The 15,725-nt window shown below is 49.4% G+C and overlaps 7 protein-coding genes across 7 annotated transcripts; 5 read left to right on the top strand and 2 right to left on the bottom strand.

Annotated features, from left to right (window-relative positions):
- Positions 1-366: 366 nt before the first annotated feature.
- Positions 367-2,460, top strand: N7511_006289 (kinesin-3 family protein uncB; the record flags this gene model as incomplete). Its single annotated transcript, XM_057128666.1, has 2 exons — positions 367-718; positions 791-2,460. 2 exons carry the CDS (start codon positions 367-369, stop codon positions 2,458-2,460), a joined length of 2,022 nt encoding a protein of 673 aa, XP_056983222.1.
- A 394-nt stretch (positions 2,461-2,854) lies between these two features.
- N7511_006288 (translation initiation factor eIF2B subunit delta) lies at positions 2,855-4,691 on the top strand (the record flags this gene model as incomplete). Its single annotated transcript, XM_057128665.1, has 2 exons — positions 2,855-3,610; positions 3,768-4,691. The coding sequence occupies 2 exons, from the start codon at positions 2,855-2,857 to the stop codon at positions 4,689-4,691; spliced, it is 1,680 nt and encodes a 559-aa protein (XP_056983221.1).
- Positions 4,692-5,279: 588 nt separating this feature from the next.
- N7511_006287 (uncharacterized protein) lies at positions 5,280-5,916 on the top strand (the record flags this gene model as incomplete). Its single annotated transcript, XM_057128664.1, has 2 exons — positions 5,280-5,282; positions 5,371-5,916. 2 exons carry the CDS (start codon positions 5,280-5,282, stop codon positions 5,914-5,916), a joined length of 549 nt encoding a protein of 182 aa, XP_056983220.1.
- A 254-nt stretch (positions 5,917-6,170) lies between these two features.
- N7511_006286 (DNA-directed DNA polymerase alpha subunit POL12) lies at positions 6,171-8,253 on the bottom strand (the record flags this gene model as incomplete). Its single annotated transcript, XM_057128663.1, has 3 exons — positions 6,171-6,344; positions 6,414-7,713; positions 7,763-8,253. The coding sequence occupies 3 exons, from the start codon at positions 8,251-8,253 to the stop codon at positions 6,171-6,173; spliced, it is 1,965 nt and encodes a 654-aa protein (XP_056983219.1).
- A 188-nt stretch (positions 8,254-8,441) lies between these two features.
- On the top strand, positions 8,442-9,585 carry N7511_006285 (CRAL/TRIO domain protein; the record flags this gene model as incomplete). Its single annotated transcript, XM_057128662.1, has 2 exons — positions 8,442-9,207; positions 9,257-9,585. The coding sequence occupies 2 exons, from the start codon at positions 8,442-8,444 to the stop codon at positions 9,583-9,585; spliced, it is 1,095 nt and encodes a 364-aa protein (XP_056983218.1).
- A 379-nt stretch (positions 9,586-9,964) lies between these two features.
- N7511_006284 (uncharacterized protein) lies at positions 9,965-11,984 on the bottom strand (the record flags this gene model as incomplete). Its single annotated transcript, XM_057128661.1, has 7 exons — positions 9,965-10,144; positions 10,204-10,331; positions 10,389-10,463; positions 10,525-11,157; positions 11,214-11,303; positions 11,358-11,671; positions 11,755-11,984. The coding sequence occupies 7 exons, from the start codon at positions 11,982-11,984 to the stop codon at positions 9,965-9,967; spliced, it is 1,650 nt and encodes a 549-aa protein (XP_056983217.1).
- Positions 11,985-13,632: 1,648 nt separating this feature from the next.
- N7511_006283 (MATE family efflux transporter) lies at positions 13,633-15,194 on the top strand (the record flags this gene model as incomplete). The annotated part of the gene is made up of 2 exons (XM_057128660.1): positions 13,633-14,227; positions 14,284-15,194. The coding sequence occupies 2 exons, from the start codon at positions 13,633-13,635 to the stop codon at positions 15,192-15,194; spliced, it is 1,506 nt and encodes a 501-aa protein (XP_056983216.1).
- Between the last annotated feature and the right edge of the window lie 531 nt (positions 15,195-15,725).

Raw genomic sequence — 15,725 nt, 5'->3', positions numbered from 1 at the left:
GTCATATACTTCTATTGGAAATTGAAGATATTCAGTGGAGTCTTGCAGTGTATGTGGAGTGAAGCCTCTCCCATTGCCGTGGCAACGGATACTAGACCGTGACACTTGCGTAGACACTTTGGGCACTTGTATACCGGATCTTGGTAACAGATGTTATTGTATGCCAGTTCATTTTTGTTCAATCCATTTGACTTGTGCATAGTGCAGAATGCCAGGGCTTTGAATATCAGCTTCTTGACCTGAAACAGTCCCAAGGGAAACAACGCGCAACCACAGTACCAAACCCCCCCTTTCACTCATTCTCTCTCTCTTGCCCATTCCCTGCCCTATACTCTACATTCCCTTTTCTTTTGTTCAATCCATTGCATGTACCATTCTCTGCTTGACCGACGACGCGACGCCGTCACCATTTGTGTGCAGCTATTGAGGGACAATAGGGACATGGCGCTGGATCCGCGCTTCTACCACCACATCGGCCATCCAGGCCCTGGCTCGATCTCATCAGCCGCTTCTTCCGAACTCTCTGCCGCAACGGGCATCACCTCGCCCAGCATTCTCTCCACCTCCGCCTCCGCCGCCGTCCTCCGCTCCTCCGCTTCAAGTCCATCCTTCCGCGCGCGGGAAAGCGTCGCGCTATCCGGTCGCGATGGGATGGCTAGCCCCACACCGGGTGGTAATGTGCGCGTTGTCGTACGAGTGCGAAAGTTCTTGCCTCGAGGTAGGTGACGTGTAGGATTGGGAAATGCGATTTCTTGTTTGCTGTGGAGGATGTTGTCTGACTGTTTCGCAGAAATCGAACGCAAGGCGCAATGCTTGATATCTATGGACCCGCGGACACAAATGACCTGCCTACAAGCCCCGAAGCCGAAACCGGGAGATCTTGGAAAACCGAAGTTGCAAGCCCGCGGCAAGATTCTGGAAGACAAGTCGTTCACGTTCGACAACTCGTTTTGGTCGCATGATGAGGAGGATGAACACTATGCGCATCAGGAGGATGTCTACAATTCGCTTGGTGAGGAGTTCTTGGATCATAACTTCGAAGGTTACCACACGTGCATCTTCGCCTACGGACAAACGGGTTCAGGAAAGAGTTATACAATGATGGGGACGCCGGACAGACCTGGTCTGATTCCTCGTACTTGCGAGGATTTGTTCCAGCGCATTGAGAACTCGCCTTCTCCCGATATCAGCTACAACGTTCGAGTCTCGTATTTTGAAGTATACAACGAGCACGTCCGAGATCTTCTGGTCCCCCGAACGGATCCGCCGCATTACCTCCGCATTCGTGAATCTCCATCGGAGGGTCCATATGTCAAAGATTTGACCGAGGTGACGGCGCGAAACTACACCGAGTTGATGAAGTTTATGAGAAAGGGAGACGTCTCCCGTACAACAGCCAGCACAAAGATGAACGACACCTCATCACGGTCCCACGCGGTCTTCACCATCACATTAAAGCAAATCCACCATGACTTGTCCACAGACGAAACGACTGAACGTACCGCCCGCATTAGATTGGTTGATCTGGCTGGCTCTGAGCGTGCCAAATCCACCGAAGCGACAGGCGCCCGACTTCGTGAGGGTGCCAACATTAACAAGTCCTTGACCACGCTAGGCCGTGTCATTGCGGCTCTAGCAGACCCCAAGAAACCTCGCGGGGCACGCAAAGGCAAAGAGCTGGTCCCATATCGTGACTCCATTCTCACATGGCTATTGAAAGACAGTCTAGGTGGAAACTCGAAAACAGCGATGATTGCCTGTATTGCGCCCGCGGACTATGAAGAGACACTGTCCACCCTCCGTTATGCCGACCAAGCCAAAAATATTCGAACTCGGGCGCGTGTGAATCAAGATCAACTTTCCGCGGCCGAACGTGATGCCCAAATCGCGGAGATGGCAGAGACTATCCGTACCCTTCAACTCAGTGTCAGCCAAGCAGCCGTTCACCAGAAGGCGACGGAAGCCTCAGATGAACGTCTCGAAGAATACCAACAAAAAGTCGAAAAGATGCAGCGACTTATGGAAGAGACCAAAATGGTCAGCGAATGCAAAATTCGACAATTGCAGACAGAAAATGAAGCCCTGCGTATACACCTGAAATTGGCTGTCGATAGTCTCAAAAACCCAATCCCGACTGTTCCGCTACCCTCAAGGAAACCCAGCATAGTATCAGTGCCAGAAGAGAACCAACCGCCTACACATGATTCAGAAGACGACCGCGAGTCGTCTCTATCAGATGCCGAGTCTGACGTGGATGTTTGGGAAGATGACGATGATACCGTCACCGACGATGCCAATGAACAAGAGGCTCACCGAATGCAAAACCACATGCATGACCTTCTCGGTGATTTGAGTGTTTTCAAACGAAAGTTGGCCACCGATCACGAGCGCTTCCGCCCCATCGAGGAACCAGAAACTCGGAAACGACGTGCCTTGGGACAAATTAACAACAATCGCTAATATGTGGATATGCCTTTCTTCGTCTTTTACTGCGTGTACGGGGTTTGTTTGGTGTTGGCGGCGAACTTTGTCTACTCTTTGTTTAGATTGGGACCAACACGCTCCCAGGCAACGCCTGCCTCCTTTGGGCAGCACTGGGACTTATTCTTAGCCCACGACTTCTTCCTTTGATAGCGAGACCCCTTGACATGAATAATGAGAAACCTGATGCGATGCCTGTTTCAAAGACGACCACTTTGCTCTCCCTTTGGGCATAGTTCCTCGTAGGCCATATATAGAGCGAGGGCTTTCCCCGAGACCGTGTCTTGTAAAGCATCTCTAGATCAAAGCTGTCTGAAACCTTACCATCTATCCTGCACTAAATTGTAATATTTTCCAACCAGACCGAACAACCATGAATATAAACGTCCGTCGGCGGTTAGGGCTGCGACGCTCAGTGGGCCGCTTATGGCATCACCACATTTTCCGTGAGTCAACCCTCTCCTCCCCACCAAACCCAAGCTCCAACAAGAGCAACCCCTCCAACACAATAATTGAGTCAACCATGACCGAACCCACCAACCCAGCGCTAACAGCGCCCTCATCAGCCGCAACCCCAGCAAATGAACCCCAACCCCAGACCCTTCCAATCCGCGATTCAAAACCCGCCAAGCCAGTCGCCAAAGATGCCACCGCGCCCACCGACGGCGCTGCCGACGCCGACAAAACCCTCACACCAGCCGAACTGAAGAAAAAGGCCAAGGCTGAAAAGGCTGCTCGTCGCGCGCGCGAGAAGGTTGAGAAAGACCAAGTCGGCGCTCCGGCTAGTGGTCCCGCGCCTGGTGCCGGTGGTGCTGGTCGTGGTGGTGCACCTGCCACGCCGAAGAAGGATGCTGGTGCTGGTGCTGCGCAGAAGGGTGGAAAGGCTGCCCCTCCGCGTCGGGGATCTGGGCCTGTTGGCGCGAGTGCGCCTGTTGAGCAGAAGAAAAAGAAGGACGATAAAAAGGTTGCTGTCTTTGGTCATTTGTATGGCCACCAGCGGCGGACTACTGTTGCTGGCGCTGGCAAGGAGGTTCACCCTGCGGTTCTGTCTTTGGGTTTGCAGTTGAGGGATTATGTTGTTTGTGGAAGTAGTGCGCGCTGTGTTGCTACTTTGCTTGCATTCAAGCGGGTATGTATCCTTTTCCTCTTTTTTTTTTGGGATAAGTGGATTGCTTTGATGGGTTTCTATACTGACTGGTTTTCTTCGTGTGAAGGTCGTTGAATCTTATACTACGCCTTTGGGTACTTCGCTCGCTCGCCACTTGACGACACATCTTTCCCACCAGATCACATACCTTTCGACATGTCGGCCTCTTTCAATCTCTCAGGGCAATGCTATTCGGGCTCTGAAGTTGGCTATTGCAAACGTTGATCCTTCTACCCCCGAGTCCTCCGCCAAGGCTACATTGTGCGATTTCATCGACAGCTTCATCCGCGAGAAAATTACTGTTGCTGGCCAGGTCATCGCCGACAGCGCAGCGCAAAAAGTTCAGGATGGCGATGTGATTGTGACATTTGCTGGCAGCAACGTTGTCAAGGACACGCTTCTGCTAGCACACAACCAGGGAAAACGTTTCAGAGTTTCGATCATTGACTCGAGACCCCTGTTCGAAGGCAAGAGTCTTGCCCGCGCACTCGCCAAGGCCGGATTGGATGTGCAGTATACCCTCGTCCATGCCACTACCCACGCCATCAAAGACGCCACCAAGGTCTTCCTCGGTGCCCACGCCATGACCAGTAACGGCGGCCTCTACTCTCGTGTTGGCACCGCTTTAGTCGCCATGTCTGCCAAAGAACGCGCCAGCGGTGTTGAAATCCCTGTTATCGTCTGCTGCGAGACTGTCAAATTTACCGATCGTGTAGCCCTCGACAGCATTGTCGTCAACGAAATCGCCGCTGCCGATGAGCTCGTCCCCTCCCAACCCCCTCAACAACTCACCGGCTTGCCAGACCCCGGTGCCAACTCCCCTGCCCCGATTGATAATAAGAAGGGTGGAAAACCCACCCCTGCCGCATCCACACCTGAGACACCTGTTGCATCATCCTCGACATCCCCGCTGGCCAATTGGAAGGACACGCCCAATCTGCAGCTGTTGAACATCATGTACGACGTTACCCCTGCCGACTATGTTGATATGGTTGTCACCGAGATGGGCAGTCTGCCACCTAGCGCGGTCCCCATTGTCCATCGCATTAGTACGAATCTGTGATAACGGATTGTCTGTGCCTATACTGCAAAATAAAAAGTTTCTTATGGCCTTGACTTTGTGATATCCAGGTCTGCTCCCTTGTTGGTTGGAAAGCATTAAGATCCAGCAGCTTCCAAGCTGGTGTTTTGGGATTATGAGTATCTTGTGTTTTCATCCCCATGTGATTCGCGGCATTTCTTCTGGACCGGCTGGGTAAAATGCGTCGAGTTCCTCGTTTGGCTTGGAGGGCTGGTGGTACGAATGGGCGAAATAGATCTCTTATATGTATCAATTGGACAATAAATTCTGAGTTTTACTAGAGCTATATCGAGACAAAATAGAAATCAAAAGAGCCCTGAGTTATTGCATATCGGCCACCCTGCATGCACTTCGAGAAACAAGCTTGTGGAGCCGCAAGTGTATACTAGCCGTATATAGACTAACATGGTACAAAGCGGTGTACCGATAGCGCGATATTCTGCCCATCCATAATATTGACAAGCAACAGCGAATCACAACCAATAAGCTATCTTATAATCTTCCCAAGTACAATACAACCAAACCCCCCTCAAAACTCAAGATCACAACAAGTGGTCCAAATATTCCACAATGGTACCACCAAGCCCCCCAATCTCGCTCCAAACCTCCGCTCATATCCCCCTCTACCAAATCCACTCCAACGCAAACTAACAACGCTCAGAGCAAAGACTCCTCAGCAACATACCTACACATGCACCAGCCAAAACTAGCCGACCTCTTTGAAGAATTCACTCGTCCCCACACCTCAACAGCCACGAACCCAAACAACGACCCCCACAACAGCACCAGCAACAGCCGCGACGCAAACACAGTATCCTACGGCTCAACCTCGCCCGCCACAATCCCTTCCTTCCTCCCCATCGAAGACATCTACGTCGCGCCCCAATACCAGCCCCCAAACCCGGAGGACGAAGACGACGTCGTGCCGGATCAGCATGCCGCGTTTGGCATCACGCGCGCGATGGACAGGCGGCATGAGGCTGTCTGGAGAGACCTTGGTTTGGAGGCGCTTGTGAATGGCGAGGGGCATGGGAGCTCTGGTCCTGTCAATGCTGGGGGGACGGGCGCTGCTGGTGCGACTGGGTCGGGGCCTGGTGCGACGATCCGGGGTAGTGGGGGTGGAAATGCCGTTGCTGGGGCGCCTGTTGTTCGGGTTAGAGAGGCTGGTAGGAGGATGGGTGGGAGGAGGGTTGTTGGTTTGAGATGATTCTTTCTATGTGTGGTTTTCTACGTTACAGAGGTTCGGTGGTGTTTGGCTTGATAGCTTGGCTTATTAATGATATGATGATACCCATGGTCCCTGATGGGATGGATGCTTATTTTGGTTTGTTTGGATAGTTCATTGATTCGTTTCCATTTGAGTGTCTTGAACCATTAGATTGTGAAATCAAACGGCCGCCATCTGGGTTTGTTTTGACGGCCTCGAACGCCGCGGGTAATGCGATATGATTGTGCTTGCCTCTAGATTCGGTTGATGTCGACTCTAGCGCGCTCGTACAATTTGTGGCTCAGCTGCTTTTGTTCGCGCTCATCTTCTGCTACTAGACGTGGGTGAATGGCCATTTGCGCATAGGAGCCTGCTGCGCGACGTTTTGACAGGGTACCTGGGTTGATGACAAGAACGCTGTCGACGACCTGGAAATAGCAATATTGTTAGTCAAGTCATCGAGGTTATAGTTCGTACACAGTGTATTAATGACTCACCTTCACAAAAGGAGGCAGCATACTCGGCACAATTAGAATATCTGGCCGCACGTTCCACCACTCTCCCAATTTCATATAGGGCAAATCCAGCATGGCGCCTGTGGCCATACCACCTTCTGTCCCAGGCCTGGGGAGATTCGCCCGTCCGGTTGGAGGGAACAATGGAAAGAAATGCCGTTGCTCGACAAGGTATTTGGGTAGACGGGTGAGAAGGTTGCCCTCTGTGGGCCGGCCATGAATGACTTCTTCACGGCGGAGCTCGGAAAGTACGTCATGCGAGCACATACCAATGACAGTCTCGTTGAAAGAGAGAGTGACGGGATTTGAGACCATGCGGACTTGCTTCGGTAGACCCAGTTCCTTCTTCGGAAGTTGTTCCTGGGGCCAGGAGACATGTCGACTGAGTGCATCGCGCACAGATGGAACCATCACGATCGTGATGCTGGGCACAGCTGCTGCAAGTCGTGCCAGGTGTGTTGAGATACAATGGCGGAACATGATGGACAAGGTCACTGTGTCTGGGTCGATACCTTTGATGTCCGGCAAGTCGAAATCGCCTGATGCGAGCAATGGGTGCTCGATATCTAGGAATGGACCCATAAGTACAAGACTATCGGCGAAGCTATCAGCTGCTTTTTGACAAATTTCTTGCAATGGCTCGTAGTCCAGGTTGTCATCTGAAGTGTAGGGGCCAGCCGCCATCATCACATTAAGAGGCAGACTAGAGTCTGCTTCAATTCGGTCGTTGATGTTGTCCAGTGCCACGGCCGAGGATGCGGCAGGTGGCAGAAGTGGAATCGGGAGGATCTCCTTGACGGTGAAGTATTCACCAGAAGGATTGATACCACGGAGGGCGACAATTTGACCAGGGAAGAAGTTGGCCGATGGTACCGAGTCCACTTTAAGAGGTACACGTCTACCGGCTCCGGTTCGGCGTGATGTCTCGAGGACAAGGGAAGCTGGGTTCAGCTTTCCTTCTAAACTGTCCGAAGCGATTCGTCCAACAGCAACAATCTCGCTGGTACTCTGTATAGCCGCACTTCCAAATGTGATATCATCTGAGTTGAATTGTGCCTGGAATATCGTCGTAAACTCGTCGATGCGGTCGTCTAGAATCTCCGATGCTTCTGAAAGTTTCATGCCCATTGGCTTGTAGCCAAACTTCTTCAGATCCGTGTTAGCTGTTGGCCGAATGCGTGCCTCGGAGAATGGTGCCATTGGTGTTTCGGGCAAAGATAGATGTGAATTGAGGGTCTCGACAGTCTGGCCGGGGCTGGGGCGCTCTGCGAACGAAACTGATCTGCCTATATGTTAGCATCTAGGATCAATTTATGTTCCAGAGTACATACGGCATTCCATCGCCAGGAGTGCCAGGCGTCCTTGTAACTTGTTGCGAAGGCCTTTCGGTCTTGACTCTAGGTGTAGCGGGCGAGGGGAATTCGGATTTCCGCTTGATCGATCCAATTCCACCACCGGATCTCACGTTCGAAGCAGTCGGTGTCAATTGATCCAACATCCCGAACATGTCGCCGCCGGCTGCGGCTGCGGCGCGCGGGGTTGCCGTGTTTGCGCCTCGTTTCTCTGTATGCCGACCAGCGTGGCTACGGCTTTCTCGCTCCAATGCCTCTTGAACATCCTGCTTGAAGCCTCGCACCGTCTCCATGGTTAGGGTCACCCCCTCGCCCATCTTCATGCTGTAAGATTCCCATTTGTAGAAGAGCTCCTCCGCGGTGATTGAATGCACTCGCAACATGGAGAGAAGCTCAGAGAGAATGTCTTTGGGAATTCCATTAGGAAATGAGCTGGCAAATTGCTCATTGAGCTCTGCTTCGGCGTCCATCGTTGGTGGTGAAGTAAAAGCACAACCTGACGCGGGGAGACGCGTGAAAGCGTGTCGATGACCTAAGCACCCAAAAAAGTAATTTAATTCGAGCATCGAATTGCGGTGGACCTGGGGTCAATTTGCGAGGCTCCCGCATTTTATTGCATTTCTCCAGTTTCCCCTGTATAGACCAGACTGAGTTCACAATGACAAGCACCGAAGTCCAAGATGTGCCTGTGGCCAACGGAGATGTTGCGCCCACGGAGGCTACACCGGCACCAGTGAACACTCAGATTGAGCCTACTTCCAACGCAATTGACGTCGAACTCCCTACGTCTGCCGCCGACGGTCTCGTTCAGAAGCCTTTCCCTAAGCCGCTCGACGAATCCAAGCCAACCCCACCCGCAGAGCTTACCGAAGACCAGAAATCCAAGTACGATGCCCTACTCAAGACTGCTTCATCATGGACCACAGTTGCCACCAAGGCAGAAAAGAATGCCCCCACCGAACCCATCACCGAAGACGAGCGCATGTGGTTGACTCGGGAATGCCTCCTGCGCTACCTACGTGCGACAAAGTGGAATGTTCTCGAGGCTGAGACCCGCCTCCAGAGCACGCTTACATGGCGCCGCGAGTACGGATTGGCGAAGTTGACTCCTGAATATATCTCAATTGAGAATGAGACTGGCAAGCAAGTCATTCTGGGCTTTGATATCAACGGCCGACCATGCCTTTACCTCTTGCCCTCCAACCAGAACACAGAGAAGAGCGACCGCCAGCTTGAGCATCTTGTCTTCATGCTGGAGCGAGTCATTGATATCATGCCCCCTGGTCAGGAGACCACGGCGCTTATAGTCAACTTCAAAGAGACCAAGTCTGGCCAGAACGCCAGTCTAGGACAGGCCAAGCAGACGCTCAACTTCTTGCAAAACCACTACCCCGAGCGACTTGGTCGGGCTTTGGTTCTCAATGGTTAGTTATTGCCGCCGCCGACCTATATCAATGTACTGATCTCATATAGTTCCGTTCCTCATCTCTGGCTTCTTCAAGTTGATTACACCCTTCATTGACCCCATGACTCGGGAGAAGCTCAAGTTCAATGAGGACTTGCGTCAACACGTCCCCCGGAGCCATCTCATGAAGCCTGTGGGTGGTGATGTTGAGTTCCGCTACGAGCATGACGTCTATTGGCCTGCTTTGAACAAGCTAGCTGGACAGCGCCGTGAAGCCTACCATGAACGCTGGGTCCAGGGCGGTAAGCTGGTTGGCGAATTCGAGAGCTACCTGAAGGGCGAGGATATTCCCAGCCTGTCTCAGTCCAGTGGCGAAGCCAATGGATCAGCCAAATAGGCGTGTAAATAGGCATGCTTGCCTTCCTCTACTGACATCTTTTCACTTTTCCTTTCTTGTTTAATTACCCCACCGTCAGCATTTTCTCTCCCCCTTGGGAGAATTTTTCGTCGGATTATATACACCACCCTTTTCGGCATACCTGTTTATAGACTTTATCTTTGCAAATGATTTAGCGATAGACTACCCACAATCTAAATGCCTCAATACTTTCCGGTAACATGGCTCAGAGTTTTCGTCGTAGCCTTCAAGAGTTTGCCCACTGCACGTAGAGGTCAACCTGGACGTGCTTTGGGTTGTCATGTTCATATTTACAATAGTAGGATATCGACAAACCACGAAGTGAACACATAGTTCGACTGTACACATTTCCATGGACTCAATCATCCATATCAAACTCCGGATTCACCCACGATGGCTGCGGTGCCTTTTCTCGCATCCAAGCACCAAATTTATGCAAAACAATAAACACTACAAATCCACCAACAATCGTAATAAGGCCTTGTGCAGTGAATGTCCAAGTCCAACCAGAGGAAGCTTGCCAATTAACAATGAAGAACTATTAAAAAAATAGTCAGCCAATATTCCAACCTCGGATTATCAAATTCTGAAACGTACCGGATTGATGAAAGCACTGAGGTTGAGGGCAACAGCATAGAAGGTGATCACACTAGTCGTTTGAAGGGGATAACAGTCCACAACGTAGCTGGTGGTCACAGTGTTGCCGATTTGAATACCTGCTGCGACTAGAGGATGGTCAGTCTCACTATTATGCGAATGCTTTGATCTTGAGAAGGACTTACACAAGAAAAATGCCACCTGTCCTACGATCCAATGATAATTCTTGTCAATACTGATCCCCCATAGAATCAAACCAACTATATGTCATTCAAATCGTTAGTCACAATAAGTATAAGAAAATGAATGGAGATCATGTACCAGACGTGATAAGTATAGCCGGATATGCCAACCACAAGCGCATCTCTGGCACGCGAACATTGTCATTTCGTTTCGACAATTTCTCAACAATATAGTCACTCAAGCGACCAGAGAATCCAACCTCTGCAACCAATGTTCCGAGTAACAGACCAAGGAACAACAGTCCCTGGATGAGTGGTGTATACTGTGGATATGCTGCTGGTACCATGGTGATAATGGACAAAACCCACCAGTACCAGACAAAGCTGTATCCAAGTATAGCCAACACGACTGGGGGCTGCTGGAAAGTGAGAACAAATCGAATTAAGGAGTCCCAAGGCTTAGGGTGGCGCATGCCAGGTACCGGACGCAAATTGATGAATGGGAGGTTTTTCGTCCGTCGTAGGTCTGATTGTAGAGCCTCTGATGTTGGTGATAGGGTAGTCATTGCTGTGTTGTTCTCAGTCGGTCTTTTTTCGATATCTGTTGTGAGGGCTTTGTGACCATCCAGGCGAGGCATTTGTTGGAGCATCTTATTCCGGGGATAGAGAGTCTCTGGCATGAAAAAGAGCTCGAGTAGCAACAATGCTGCGAAGAGAATTGCGGTAAACCAGTTGATCCAGGTGGCACTGACGAGGTCAAGGAAGCCGCCAACTATTTCGAGATAAATTCAGCACAGGGCCCATAACGCAGTGTGTAGACATACTTACAGGTAGGTCCAAGAAGTGCTCCAGCGTCAATTGCCAGTACCCAGAAACCCAATTTCTGACCGCGCTCATAGTCGAAAAAAAGATCGTTGACTGATATTTGCAAATCGTTAGACAAGAATTCAGGGTGATGCAATTCTAACTCACCAACAGCCATTCCAACAGTAGATGCCGGGCTTACTCCAAGTCCTTGGAAGAAACGAGCCGCCATATAGCCCGCGTAATTATCAGCGACGGCAGCACCAATAGTTGAAACCAATGCGATGAGTGTCCCAATCAAGAAAATAACTCGACGACCATATATGTCACCAAGTGAAGACCATATCAGGGGACCAACGGATAGCCCTAATGCCGGAATTGCGACCGTCCAGTTTACCTGCGAATAGCTGATTTGATATTGGTCCTGGATCTCGGTAAAAGATGGAACAGTTGTTGTGGTCAGATAAGTAAACAGGAAATATCTGTTCAATAATAGTAACATGTGTTAGTTATAGATATTGTGAGGATTCACTTTTGAGTATTATGAAATCGATTTAGAACGTACTTGAACATAACAATACCCAACATGGTATGTTTTTGAAGACTAGACCAGTTCAATGGGTCCAATGGGTCTGATGTAGGCTGTGGATGGAGCTTGATTCCATTTTTGTTGACGGCGACTTGGTATTGAATTTGGGTACCATGGTCGATAGGTGTGGTAGATATCCGGTCATTTGAAGTATCGAACGCACCGTCCTTTTCACTGTTCTTCTCCAAACTTTGCTTTTCTAACATCTCAGCTGGAGGATATAACAATCTTGTGTGGAGTAAGATGTTATGTGTTGTTAAAAGCTTGTTCGCCGAGCCTCAATGCAAATGAAACAAATGGTGATATGCAACTTGATTCTAGTATAGAGTCGAATTCATGCATGCAGAACATGGGGTAGGACTTCGAGATATATGAAGCGTACAATGTAAGTACGAGTCTCAGTAACTTTATGTAGTATGATAACACACGATCGGGTCTTATTACCAGGGCTAAGAATGTCGTAGCAAAACGGCTCTTATCAGCAAATCTAGGGGTCTTGATGATTCACGTTTCATTTAAGACGGAACTGTAAAGAAACGACGAGCCTCGTATACAATGATATACCTCACATTCTTTGGTGAACGCGTGGGGTTTTGGCTATCGGGAACTACAGAACAGTCTGTCTATTGAATATTGAACGCGCTTTGTACCCAGGAAATGCGAATTTCAACCCATTTGCCTCTCAACTGCTCTGGTTTGTCAGGCATTCTTGAACTCCGAAATCCTACAAGCATAAGGTCTATCCTTACCTTAATGAGTCTGGTCTCTACTGAAGCGACAAGGGTATATGCAAGCCATCAAAACCAGCCAATCAACTGGCCAAATGTGATGATAAGGGCAAAAAGATAAGAGACGAAGACGATCAGGGACTAACTGATCACATAATGATCAGAATAGAAGATTAAGTGCAAATTTAATATTCCGAGGTGAAGATCCCTGAGCATTGCTCTATTCTACCTTGGAGGAATCTCTGGGGTACGCACTCCACGCCAAGCATTTACCAGTAAACTAGGACACAGGGTCTGATTAGAACTGTATCCCTTCGACATAGGTTAAATGGAGATTATCATTGGAGTGGAGTGTTTTTATTCCTAGCATTGTTGTCATAACCACTACATACGATATCTTCGGGTTGCCCCTTTTGTACACGCTCTCTAAATTGTATCGGCGCATTGGAAATAGAAGATAACGCTTCATTCACAATTGTCATACTAATTACACAAATAACAGTATCGGCCGACATGAAGCGACTCTCCGATTGACAACAAATCCCCTTCGCTAGTCAACTTCCGTTTTAGGGCAAGACGTGGAGAGGGACAGCCCTCTTCCCCACTGATAAGACCCAAACAATAAAGTTGTTTCTGACATCATTCTAAACATCCAAACTAGACCGTTCTATTATTTTTTATCTATACCGAAGCAACCGAAACGTGGCTCATCTGTGAAAACTTACTCCAGAACTCGGGTACGAGTATTGGCTGTAATCCGACGTCGGACCTGGATTTCACTATGTAAAACAACAACAGCAGTGGAGCAAAATTACGACAATTAAGTATTATTAGTCCAATCGCTATTTTTGCTACAATACCTTGGTATTCAGACCTAAGCGGGACTTGCATTCCGAAAATTGAATAAAGCCTAGGGTACTAAACACCCTATCTAGTTGAGCTCTAGTAGAACTTTTGAGATGGTCTCTTATTTACTTCTTAATCCTACCGATCCTCGCTTGCCCACACTTGTCTTCTAATGCAAGCAGGCATCAATTGAATCGTTCATTGAACAAAAACTTATCAGAGTGCCAATTGAACCCCGATAGCATCTCGAGAAGTAGTTTTCTTCTCGTCCTATATTGCCATGCACGACTCCGACGTTGACAATGCCGTCTCAAACCATCCGCGACCGAACGAGTATACCTCACTTCTATCCAAACCAATTGACGACTCATCATCATGGATCGAACCCGAAGAAGAAAACCCCTACTCACGAGAGTTGCTCCTCGCCGAATTCTGGCTACTGCTCAAGGACTCAATTCCCGTGATCCTAGCATACACGCTCCAAAATAGCCTTCAAACCGTATCAGTGCTGATCATTGGCCGCTCATCACCACAGAATCTGGCAGCAAGTGCATTTTCACAGATGTTCGCCATGGTGACTGCGTGGATGATTGCACTCGGTGGTACAACGGCCCTGGATACACTTGCTTCGTCTTCATTCACAGGCAGCAGCAATAAACATGATCTGGGAATCTTGCTTCAGCGCGGATTTCTCGTGTTGGGGCTGCTCTATATACCGGTTGCTATCCTGTGGGCCTGCTCCGAGCCTGTCTTTCTTTTCCTCGGACAGGATAAGCAACTTTCGCATGATAGCGCGAGGTTTTTGACTTGTTTGATTCCTGGTGGATTGGGATATATTTACTTTGAGGTTATGAAAAAGTATTTGCAGGCGCAAGGTATTTACTCATATTCTAGGAAGTGTCATAGAGAGCAGTCATTAACTATTCTATAGGAATCATGCGGGCAGGAACATACGTGCTCCTTATTACATCGCCCCTCAATGCCGGACTCAACTATCTATTCTGCTACAAATTCGAAATTGGTCTTTTAGGGGCTCCATTGGCAACAGGCCTCTGCTACTGGCTCTCATTTGCCCTATTGGTCCTATACGCACGCTTCATCAACGGCTCCGAATGCTGGGGCGGATGGTCGCGTGAGGCCTTCCAGAACCTAGGCACATTCGCCAGACTAGCTCTCCTTGGTGTGATCCACGTCGGAACAGAATGGTGGGCTTTTGAAATTGTGGCATTGGCAGCCGGACGTCTTGGAACAACCTCCCTCGCAGCCCAGAGTGTCATTATGACAGCCGACCAAGTGCTCAATACAATCCCGTTCGGCATTGGAGTTGCCACTTCCGCCCGCATTGGCAACTTACTCGGGAGTAGAGACAGTGCTGGAGCAGCGCGGGCAGCGCATACCTCTGCCGTGCTAAGTATGATCTTTGGTGGAGTTGTGCTAGCCGTCCTTATCGGGACGCGGGACCACTTTGCGAAAATATTCAATGATGATAGGAGCGTTGTGCAGCTTACTGCTGAAGTCTTGCCTTATGTGGCGCTTTTCCAGATTGCTGATGGGCTTAATGGGAGCTGTGGTGGAAGTCTACGTGGAATGGGACGGCAGCATGTGGGTGCTTTGGTCAATTTGGTAAGTTACTACTGCGGTGCTTTGCCACTTGGTATTTGGCTTGCTTTCCATGGCTGGGGACTCCAAGGTCTGTGGGTTGGCCAGTGCATTGCGCTGTATTTGGTTGGAATTTTGGAGTGGGGGGTTGTTGCTTGTAGTTCATGGGATGTTGAAGTTCGGAAGGCGTTTTTGAGGATGGATGTACATGAGACCCTGGAAGATGGAATTGAGCAGGATTGAGGATCGCTTCACTACGGAGATATGAGTGAACCATAGACAAAAATATTTGTTTAGTTTGAAACCCTGATTTTGCCAGAAGTCTATCCACATTTCGTGTCATATTGGTTTCCTGCAGCCTGCAAGGCATAGCCAACACATTGATTGCGTACATTGCTATTAGCTGTGCCATGCATATTACACTGTTACGAACAATACTGGAAAAAATAGAATCCGATCATCAAACACCAGTTATACTTCCATTGACTTCCGTTGTCGGACAGCAAAACAATTGATAAGAATCGTATAGATCGACTCCTCCAATGATCGGCCGTTGATAAGCTGTAACGTACATCAACAGCCCTAACTGTATTCGCTATCTTCCCCAACTTTGATGCCTGGTTCATGTTCCCACTCCTCGAAACTTCCCTTTTCGGACGATGTAAATCTTGCTTTGCATGCTCATGGTGTATGTCGCCAAGTCTTGATTCCCGATTCCCCGCCAACCCATGTCCTAACGTGTTTTCCTTAATGGGAAGTTGACGGTAGAGAAGA

Source organism: Penicillium nucicola (assembly GCF_028828085.1).
Source record: "Penicillium nucicola strain IBT 29836 chromosome Unknown utg000006l, whole genome shotgun sequence".
In the NCBI taxonomy this organism is placed as follows: Eukaryota; Fungi; Ascomycota; class Eurotiomycetes; order Eurotiales; family Aspergillaceae; genus Penicillium; species Penicillium nucicola.
Note: the sequence above shows the minus strand (reverse complement) of the source record. Positions and strands in the feature narration are given on the sequence as shown.